The sequence below is a fragment of the Zosterops lateralis genome, assembly GCF_965231275.1.
Source record: "Zosterops lateralis genome assembly, chromosome: Z".
Classification (NCBI taxonomy): domain Eukaryota; kingdom Metazoa; phylum Chordata; class Aves; order Passeriformes; family Zosteropidae; genus Zosterops; species Zosterops lateralis.
Genome location: NC_139800.1, coordinates 3,198,499 through 3,209,791, shown reverse-complemented (window position 1 = coordinate 3,209,791; position 11,293 = coordinate 3,198,499). Strand labels below are relative to the sequence as shown.

Below are 11,293 nucleotides of genomic sequence, written 5' to 3'. Positions count from 1 at the left end.
CACAGGGAAGTACCTGGAAACAGGTGCTGAATGTTTTCATGTTTGGTATGCATGAATGCTGCATACTGCTCAAAGATCATCTGACATGTTACATTCATAAATACGATGTAGGTTTTGTTCAATAACCTAGAATATTGGTAACAATATTTTAAAAAGTAAGACTATTGAACATATGTGGGCCTACTGTAAAACAAGTAAAAACAAACAAGAAATAGTTCTTTCTCCATATCAAAGGAACTCTCAGGAATAAAACTGAGTCCAGGACAATCCAAGCTTAAATGTTAGTGCAAGCTAAATCTCAATTTAAAAGAAAGAGCTGGAAGAACAATATTTCCTTCTGCAAACTGATTTTATTCAACACCAGTAGGTCTATTAGTAGGTCTCCCTAAAACCTCTCTTTTCAGATGCTGTATTATAATATGTTCTATGCATACCTATAAATGGATGAAAGAATAAAATACTTCTAATAAAAATGTACAATTCTATAGCTTACAGCACTAGCTGAACTAAGTCAACTTAATAAATTTCAATGTAATTTTTATTTTACTCTGTAGTAAAAAGTATCAGCAGCTCTTTAGTATTTAATACAGAATTTATGAAATTGAAAGTGTAAGCACAACACGCAGCCAAATGTATGTCAGAAAAATATAGTTGGAATAAAGCCAGGAAATCAGTCCTCTGTGGTATTACTGGATTTGTTAAAAAAACAAGATTTCACATTTGAATTGGAAGTCTTTTCATCTTGATTTGCAGCTGTGCAAGCAAGTGTAAAATGCTGCCAAATCCATTGTAGTTTACTTTGCAAAGGCAGAGGCTTTCTTTTCCTCTTAAGTATAACATCTCAGGCCATTGCATTCACAGAAGTGAAAGGTTTCACTGTCTAATGAAGTCCAATCTTTCATTTTTGCCTTATGCTGTAAAATTAGTGGGGAGTTGTATTAAATGAGAAAAAAAATGTTCAGAATTGTCCCTTCCCCGCTATTCATCCATGTGTTAGGGAGGCAAATATTTGCATCTGGGAGACTTTGAAGAAGTGGCATGAAAGAGGCAGGCTGTATGTGTTGGCAGAATGTCCCACCATGCACAGGAATTAACGTGTCCTAGTTTAAAACCTGTAATTTTTTAAAGCCTTACAAATGCTCTGAAAATTATCTTCTGCACTTGAATAAGCTTTTTTTTTTTTTTTTTTTTCTTTTGGGACGTATTCTTTGCCTTTGCTTTTTCTTTCACAGTTCTGGTAATTGCTGTGGGAGGGCAGGGGCTGAATGGAGAAGAACCAATTAAAAAACCTTAATGAAGGCTCACAAGGAGAGCCTATTAAATACAGTTAAATACAGTTACTGTGCTGTGGCAGGATTTCACAACCAAGCAGTCTAAGAGCTAATGTATATAAGAACAGTAGTCAACATTATTGAGCTCAAAATGGTTAATTGGCTAGCAACTATGAAAACATACAGTTATTCTTTACATTCAATTTTCAAACTAGAATACTACTTCTTATAACTCAGGGTATTTCTAGATGTGACACACAACTTGAACATTTTACTGACTGCTTTCTTACAAATCAGTGATAGCACTCTGAAAGTGATTTCCACTTTTTTTTTTTTTTTTTTTTTTTTTTTTTTTTTTTTTTTTTCTTCAAAAGTTACCAAAATTTTATTTTGCTTGTAGATAAATAGCCTTGGATCACCTTTAAATATTCTCACTCAAGCAATGGGTGCTGAGAATAAGTACAGAGATTTCAGAAAACCAGTAAACCTGCTCATAATTATCCTCCCAAAAGGCTTTTAGATTTGAAACCAATATTAGCCAAACAAAAAGCATAAGCAAGCTAGGCACTGTCGATGTCACAGGTCAATCTAAGGAAATTGATATTTTTTAGTGCTGCACTTTTTATATGCCAGTGAAAATTAATTAATTTTCATCAGACTCCATGGGTATTTGTTTTGTAGCATTACTGTGGAATTTTCATATAGGTCTGAGTCAAAAATACAAAACAGGAAACAATTGATATGTTTTCCATGTGTACTTCCAAAAAAAGAAAGAAAAAATCAATTCCACCAGCATATTTTTATGTCAAATACAGCATAAGAATTAGAACAGCACAGCCTGTTTTACTTATCAATCCTCTTTTTTTTCTTCTTCTCCTTCTTTTGGAAGAATTGATAGCTCCTTTCTCCTGCTTGTTTTGATGTGTAATTAACAGCTTTTCTTCCAAAATATTCTGTAATCACCTAATTAAGGTCCCTGCTCAGTTGGAATGGTTTGCAGCAGGTAGATTGTTTTCTTCTGCATTTAAGAAAGAAAATGTCCTTTATTTCCAATGCCAATTTATGTACTTAGCAAAGTGCATCTTGGCATACTGCTGATTCCTCCAGTCATGCAAAACAACAGGAAACAGCAAAGGATTTAAGTGCACGTTAGTTCAACTAAGTAAATGTCAACTATTTTGTCACAGCACTAAATCATTGCCCAAGTTGTATAAAGCTTTTCTCTTTTGCTCTTTCTCATGCAGCCTAAATAGAATTTTGACATGGAAGTAGCCACTGCTAATACAAAATAGCAATGCCTGCACAAATACAATAAACTGTAACTGTAATAATAAGGTAATAAACTTGTTCTTGTACATTACGTGTCCTTTATTTCCTGTCCTACAAGAGCTGATCACTCTACAATCGTTTATTTTAGTCAAAAGCGTGTCTTACCTAGAAAAATGGGGAGTTTCCCTCCTTTCACAATGACAGGACAGAGAATACTAATTTCTCTCTCCTCTTACCACTGAGGCAACTTCAACAAATCAGGAAACCACAGGAAATTAAAGTTTGTCTTTAATGTGAAACATAATTCTTCACAATATCAATTTCATCCTTAAATAACACACACCAAGGTGGTCCTATACTTAGTTTTCTCCTCCAAGAGATATTTCTGTAATTTTACTGAAAAGGTCTGTAAGTGCAAAAAAGGGACAACACAGGTATTACTGGGAGAAAAATTGACTGAGATTTCAAAATGCTAAGATAAAGGACTCCTGAGTTGTAGACAGGTGAAATAACTGCTGATTAACAATTGCCTACTCCAGAATGGAGGCCTCCTCAGCAAGTAGTTTGAGTCAGTTCTTAAAAATCTGCCATTTTCTCAACTGTTGTAACTGAACTGAGGGTTCCTGAGGCTCCTTTGGTCCTACCACTTGTTACCTGGGAGAGGAAACCAATCCCCAGTTCCCTGCAGCCTCCTTTCAGGGAGTTGAACAGAGCAGTAGAGTCTCCCCTGCTTCCTCTTTTCCAGGCTAACCAACACAGCTGGACCTGTCAGGACCTGCTGTGCTGTGGATCACTCACCCCTCACACAGCACTGACACTTACAGAGACAGGAAGATGATTGGTGATTTTGAGGTGCAGACCTTTCTGCAAAAAACATAAAAATTGAGAGCTGAGTTCACAAAAGGCATACTCTTATCCTTGCCAGTCAAGCAAGTTCAATTCAGTCAAGCAAGACAAATAATGTGCATTAAATAAAACACATTTTTATTTCTTATTAGGTACACTTTAGAGATTAATGAATACAATAAATACTATTTTTAAACACAAAACTCTTTCTGTCAGTTTTGAAACATTATACTTCCCAACTCTTCTTTTCAGAAGCTTCAGAAGTGATTTTAACATATTTTGATCTCCAAGTGATCATTTCCTTAATTCCCTTTGGTATTCTCTTGTAAACTGAACTACTCACTTTTCCCCCCGCACCTTTTTATCTTCTTTATGTATTGTTTTACTTTTTTATTTGCTTTCATGTCTTCTCGTCTCTCCTGTCAAAATAGATACACAGAACATTATGTGAGTATCATTTACAACAGTAAAATACAGGCCCTTCCAGAAATATTTAAAGAAGCAAACTTTCAACACTTTGAGGAGCAGCAGAAAAAAAATCATCCTAAAATGAGATTTTTTTGAACATTCCCCATGTTTTAATATATTCCATTAAAATATTTTTTCTCAAAAATCTTCCTAAGCAGATGTTTGACAACCATGTGGTGCTTGCACAAAGAACCCAATTATGGCAGAAGGCTTAGTGAGGGATTGCAAAGGGTGGGCTTAGGGTGCTTTGCATCTGTGTGGTGCATCATCAATAGAATTTGCATCTCAGACTGGAATCAAAATGGCCTAATGCTAAGTATGGAACTGCCTGGGTAGACCTTCTGGAATAGTCACAGCTGGGCCAATCAGGATATGTTTATGCAAAATCATAAAGCTGCAGTTGTCTGAGCCACCTGCTTTGGAATGATCTCCTGGAGTAGGGTTGTACTCTCCAAAACTCAAGACCAGTTGGGAAAATGTTAACCTCTTCTTCAAAGTAAACCAGCAGAAAAATGATTCACCCAAGAAAGGACAGTGCTCAGCAGGATTCAAATTTATTTGTCCTTGACTTGCTTTTACAAGCTGCCTTAACAATAATTTCACCTACTGGTAAAAATTCAAAATAACAAACCTCATCGTGCCTTCTATTTGAGCTTACCTAACATCAGCTAGAGTTTGTGAAGTATTTCTTGCCAGGCTGAAGTCTCCTTTAGTACCAAGCTCCTGTTCCTGATCTTTCACCTTCTCCCTGAGAAGTTAACCAGACTGGATTTCTCATCATTAGGCCCTTTTTACCATCCCTGTTGTGTTCTCATGGGTCTTCTCTGCAACCTTGCATTGGGTTTAAGTGGCAAAGTCTTGTAAAGGGAGGCAGGGTTAGAACAGCAGGGGAGGGTTCTGTGAGAAGACACCAGAAGAAAGACACTGCTCCTTCCCTCCAGGGAACTAACTCTGCTCAGCAACTTCAACAGATGTGGCTGGCTCCTGCTTTTCTACCCTGACTGCCCTGCACTCCAGCAGGTGAGCAAGGCTGCAGCAGCCAGACTGATGAAACTGGTACAGAATTTACCACAGCCATGGAGATTAGCATGTGGGGCTGAGAGCAGGACCACCCTGTCTATAGCTTCAAATTGCCTGTCCTTGGCTACACACCCCAGATGCCAAAACCATCCTTGTCAGTGTGGGCCCAAAACAGCAAGAGAAGCCATAGACACAAGGACATGGAGTCTGCCAGACGGTGTTACTGTGGCTGGCATGGCCAGCATGGATTGTTGCTACATCTGTGTTTCATTGTGCTTTGTGCAGGAAGATTGACACTGCTTGAGAGTCCTTGGTTTATTGGGCTTGCACTTTGCTGCTCACCCACCACAGCTGTAATTGGATTGAATTGGATCCACAGCACCCAAACACATGCACACTGCTCTCTGAATGTCTTTTGGGAAGGACCTGGTAGCAAACTGATGCAGAGAGCAAGGTGTCAGTGAACTTTCTAAAGAGGCTGTGATGCCCCATGGGGTGTGTTCCTGTGAGCTTTTAGCCGGCAGTGCTGGAAGGCAAATGCTGCTGCCTGCCACAAGGCCTGCACAATATCAGTTTCATCCTGAAGTAACACACACCATCCTGCCAGCAGAGCATTCACTGGGAATTCCTATCAGGAATGTCCAGTCCCAGCTTCTGCCTCCCTTCCTGCCTGGAACTTTCATGGGTGGTGAGGCACTGACACAGGCTGTCTAAAGAAGCTGTTCTGTCTCTGGAGGTGTTCAAGGTCAGGTGGGATGGAGTTTTGAGCATCCTGCTCTAGAGTAAGGTATTCAGGCAGGGGAGTTGGAATTAGATAATCATTATAGTCCCTTCTAACCCAAACCAGTCTATGATTCTATGACTCCACAGTGCTCACCACCTGATGTCATTGTACCCAAAACTCTGAAACAGCTGCTCTGTGACATCAGCCCTGGGGCTAAAGGCACTGCAGGCATTAGTTGGGGGCTGCACTAAAATGAGCCCTGATTCCCTGCAGGGGATACCTGCCACTGGCCGTGATGAATTTGCTGTGCCTCCTTATCCTATTGGTGATGTGCAGGTCTGTGCTCAGCACATGGGACACCTGTGGGTAAGTGGCCTCAGGCTCTTGGAGGGAGTTTGGACAACATTTGAATGTTTTTTGCTGTCCCCTCTGGCCACACTACAGTTTTGTGAGCCCCGTGCAGGAGCTTCAGTTCCTTGACAGTACCCAGGCTGCAGCACAACTTGTCTACAGGGCTCAAGCAGAAGCAGGGATGGACAGACACATGCCCCATGGGATTCCCTGGTTCTGCTGTCCATGCAAACAATGCTGTGTGAGGAGAGAAGTTGGCTGACTTTCAGCAGCGGCAAGCCATCAATTGGGACAGCAATGACTTTCTGTTCCAGAGGGACCTGTGGTCTCTGGCCCATGTCTGCTTCCCGTGGCCCCATGGCTTACGACTATGACTCCATGGATCCAGACTATGATGAACTGCACATCCTCGGTGTCCCACCTGTCCAGCCAGGATCCTGGGCTGGGATTGTCAGCATCCAGGATCCCTGGGAACCAGGCACAGGGCATGTCTGTGGAGGGTCCCTCATCAGCACTGAGTGGGTCCTCACAGCTGCCCACTGCTTCATCAACGCCAGGTAGGGAGCAGCAGGGAATGGGTGTATCTCCACAACAGCAGCAGGTGCAGCACCATGGGCTGCTCCCATTCTGTTCCCCTGCAGCAAGCCCAATCCCAGGGCATTGCAGACCCCAACTGAGAGACTACTCAGGAGAACACTGCACTCTGGCCAGTGCTTCCTAGAATCCTCTAGGTCAGCACTCCCCAAGACTAAGTCATGCTAGAGCAGTCACACACATTGCTTTCCTCTCTGGCTTGCGAAGCAGAGGACAGAGAACTCCTGTGCTGCAGCAGCACACGGCTCTGCTCCCTCTCACCTTTTTCTCCATGTGCTTCTTAGGAACAGCAACACGTGGCAGGTGGTGGCTGGGGCCACCCAGTTGACTCGTCTGGGCCCTGAGGTGCAAGTGCGCCAGGTTAAGCAGCTGCGGGTTCATGAGCACTACACTCCTGGTGAGGACAGGAATGACATTGCCTTGCTGAAACTGGACCAGCCTGTCGTGTGCAGCCACCACGTGCAGCTGGGGTGTGTTCCCGACCCCACACTCAAAGTGTCAGAGCTCAGAAGCTGTTACATTGCTGGCTGGGGTTCTACCACTACAGGAGGTGAGTTCCCAAAAAGCACACATGCCCTAAGGGCAAACTTGGCACACCAGGGAGATGGGTTGGGCTTCCCAACAGCAGAGGCTGAAGCCAGAGTCAGGCTGTGGGATGTTTGCCTCTGGAGAGGTTGTCCTGGTCCACTCCCCAAAGCCAGACAGCAGGGGGAAAGCAGAGCAACATGGTATTTGCCTAGGGAACCCCAGGGAAGCCCTAGGGAAGGGCTTCACCCCCCAACAGGGGAGGGGAATGGCCAAGGAACTTCTGTCTGCTCATTTCTTTCTGTGCTCACAGTTCAAAGACCAAGAGATGTCCTACAGGAGGCCAAGGTCCACCTCATTGATGCCCAGCTCTGTAACAGCAGCCTCTGGTACACAGGGGCCATCCACACCCAACACCTGTGTGCTGGTTACCCAGTGGGTGGCTTTGACCCCTGCCAGGTAGGAAGACTGTGAGAGAAGCCACTCAGACCCCACCAGCACAGGCATCCTGTGCAGCACGACCCCAACACAGCCCAGGGCCTGCTTTTCCCGGCCAGTCACCCTCCCAGCCCCGTCTGCCCACCCCTGTTAGGGTTTCCCTCCCCTTCCCCATTTGTAGGTCCTTGTCCAGTGTCCCCATTGTCCCAGATTCCTGGCACTACAGCCAGGAAGCACATAGTGCTCTTGGCAATCCAGAGGTCGAGACACTGGAACATCCATCCTCTGCACATCCTGGATTCTCATCTGTGCAAAGATGAGAGACAGCTCTGCCATACAAGCCCCTTGACCTGCTCCCAGCCAAAGTTCTGGAAGCTCCAGCATCTGAGCTGAGACTTTCTCTACCAGCAATACAGCTCTGTCAAGGGCTGTGAGGGAGCAGGAGACAGCCCTAGTGCTGACAGCAGGCACCCAACATTACCTTATTCCTCTCTTGTAGGGTGACAGTGGTGGTCCTCTGGTGTGCAAAGACAACAATGCTGCCTTCTTCTGGCTCGTTGGTGTGAGCAGCTGGGGAAAAGGCTGTGAGACAGCAAACCAGCCAGGAGTCTACACCTCCGTTCAGCACTTCTATGACTGGATCCTGGTCCAGCTAGACCCGCAGGCAGATAGAAGGGCATCAAGACATTCTGTGACTGCCATAACCCCCCCTCAGAAGCCAAGGCCAATGCCAACACCATTGGACAGGTTTAGCTCCTGCCCATTTTCACTCCAGAAGCTGGTGGACTTCTTTAATCAGGTGCAGGAGTTCCTTCAGGTCCTAAAGAGAAAACTGGCTAGAGAAGCAGGATGAACAGGATCCAGTGCAGGCTGCAGTGGACAATGACCATTTTCTTCTGGGGCAATGCCTGCTGATCCAAAGACCTCCTCAGTGCCTAAGGCCTGCTCTATCCTGCTCATGCTTCTCCTCTGCATGCACACAAATCCTGAATCTGACTTAGCTGTGGAAATAAAGTTGCCTGATTTCACTGTTAATGGTGTTTTCAGTCTCATTCAGTCTCCTATGCAAGGCAAGGGCTTCTACATCTGGTACGTGCAAAGTTAGGCTGAGGACAGACATCAGGTGCAATAGAAAAGAGTCAGTACAAAGGACTGAAACTGTGGTCAGAGAGGAGGGCAAGGGTGCAGCAGAAGAAGGGAACACAGGTCACAGAGCAATGGGGGGGCTTACAGATCTTAGAAACACCAGTATGAAGCCCAAAGTGTCTTAGGTTGCCTGTTGGGGGGATCAGTCTGTGTCTATGTGTGTGCAGTGCACTGAGGGAAAAGTAAACTCTTTCATGACCCAGGAGGACACATGGCTTGTAGAAAGCCCCAAGCTTTGCATCAAGGACTGGGTGAGGAACTTGACATCAGCCACAAACAGCACATGGATAAATTTAAATTAATTTCTATACTGTTATTTGAGCAACATGCTGTGCCTATGAATATAGGGAGTGCAGGTGTGTTCATGTTTCAGTAGAAAACATCCAATCCAGATCACCTGGAAAGGCAGAAAATGACTGGACTGTGCTCATGTTCATGAAGGGGGTGGTGATGGATACCTGAGTGCCAGTAAAGGCATTTCTCTGTCTATGTCAACATGATTTGTTGTTCACAGTAACTGTGTAAGTCTCTGGGTCTGTGTTGGTGTAACTGTCTTTTTGGAATGCACACACACACACAGTTTTGTCCTTTAGCAAGCAGAGCTATACCTAACAAATAGTTCAGCTCTATGAGCTACCACAGACACTACTCACCTCTGATGTTACTCCCAAAAATGAATTGTCACACCAGCCAGGTAAAGTTTATTCATCTCAAGAAGTCTCATTGTATGTAAGCCAAGTTGAGAATTCCTTGTTATTGTTATGAAAGGCAGAATGAGTAACAAATTGCCATTTTTATGTTAATGATATCGTAACTAGTGGTTCTTAAGTAAAATATTAACTCGGAGTAATAGAAGAACTGCAGGGCTGAATAACACTGAATTTTCATTGCTATTTGTGATCTATGCACTGAGAAAGAAAATTCCTTTAGGAAAATGATGACTAAGACCTTTTCAAGAACTTGCATTTTGTAGCAGCTCTCACCTTCCTTTCAGTCTCATAAATACATGCAGTGTGAGTTGTGAAAAAACACAATGACAATCAGTTTTCCTAACGTAGGCTGATGTTATTGCTCCAACATTTTTACTGCAGTATAAGGATGGAAAATTTCATGCAGAAAAAAATAAATCTAATAATCCATTCAGAGAAGCAATAAGCCACCATTATCCAGCACTATCACTGAGATGCCTCTATAATGCAAAATCCATAGCAGTAAGAGTGATGCCAGACTGCATTTTCCTTAAGGAACTGCTTTTGTGCTACAAACACTCCTGCACATCTTTTTGAGGATATCTTATTACCACAGGAGGTAACGGCCAACACTTCATAACTTTTTCTTTTTTGAAATGATACTAAACAGTAAAATGCAGACTAAAACTACAAAGAAATCATTCACTTGCCAGAGATGATTGTTCCTTGAAGCTTAATGATTTTCATGAGTTCCCTAAAGTATATTTTCTTATATTATATACTTATTTTATGTAATGGAATTTCTGTTGGACATGAAGAACAATATGTAATTACATGCTTTACTGTTGTAATTTAAACCCTTGGGCACTGTGTTAGTAATGATTTTTTCTTTATCCACTGTTCTTTTAGAGCTTTTTTTGAAAATTATTTCTTTAGGGAATCTTACTTACAAGCATGGTCTCTACTAAATACTGTTGATTTAAACAACCAGACCTGAATCATAAGGAAGGTTAAAAAGGGAGCATGACTGCAGAAAGATTTATTATTTTTTTCTCACACTACATTTGCCTGTGCTCTTGGACAAGTCTCTGAACTGTTTCTAGGGTATTGTTATATATGTTTAGCAGCAGGGACAAAACACAGCACTGGCTGCTGGGAATAAAGTCCCAGCCAAAACTAGGACAAGTGCAATACATGGATTACCTGTTCTTGCAACAGTGAACAGTGAGAACTCAGAACTGGAACTTAAAATATTATTAATTTCAGGTACAAAATTACCACGTTTTAAAGAAAAAAACCTGCAAAGAAACAAAACATGCTGTGCCCTTCAGTAACCCACAATGATAATAACATGCTTAAAAACCAAGTAGTTTGAATCAGACTATTTTGTGCCATGATATATTTGCAATCTGAGATTCTTATACACTTTCACTGCATAACCAGTATTATTACAGTGCTTTTGGTACAGGCATGTAGCAAATGGCAGGGCTGAGGAATAATGTGCTCTGATGACATGTGAATGGTGATACAGAGCCAGAAAAATAAATAGTTAAGAATAAAGACATAGAGTAAGGATATAAGAAATCCATAGTAAAACCAAGAATGAAATAGTTCTTAAAGAAAAGTGTCTTATTGAACAAGACAATAACATGAAAAACATCCCGGAGCAAATGTTCCTTGTACTAAAAGAGTGTATTTAGCATTTGTGCACTGACACCCATTTTCCTTTCTGAAATGTCCTGCTGTTCATGTTAGCTTCTTTTTCTAAAACTACAGTGACCTTGCTTCCTTAGTTATGGATCTTTACCAATTCCAGGGTCCTATGGGGTTTTCTACTGTCCAATAATTAATTTGAATGTCTTTGCCCAGCAGTTGCAGGTATGGTCACTGATGACTATTTTTTCTACTCCCGTCTTCACAAAATCACAGAATTACAAGGTCGGAAAAGACCT

General features: G+C 42.4%; 1 protein-coding gene across 1 annotated transcript; it reads left to right on the top strand.

Annotated features, from left to right (window-relative positions):
- Nucleotides 1-6,285: 6,285 nt before the first annotated feature.
- LOC310923245 (acrosin-like) lies at nucleotides 6,286-8,359 on the top strand (the record flags this gene model as incomplete). Its single annotated transcript, XM_083884443.1, has 4 exons — nucleotides 6,286-6,506; nucleotides 6,828-7,093; nucleotides 7,382-7,527; nucleotides 8,006-8,359. The coding sequence occupies 4 exons, from the start codon at nucleotides 6,286-6,288 to the stop codon at nucleotides 8,357-8,359; spliced, it is 987 nt and encodes a 328-aa protein (XP_083740569.1).
- Between the last annotated feature and the right edge of the window lie 2,934 nt (nucleotides 8,360-11,293).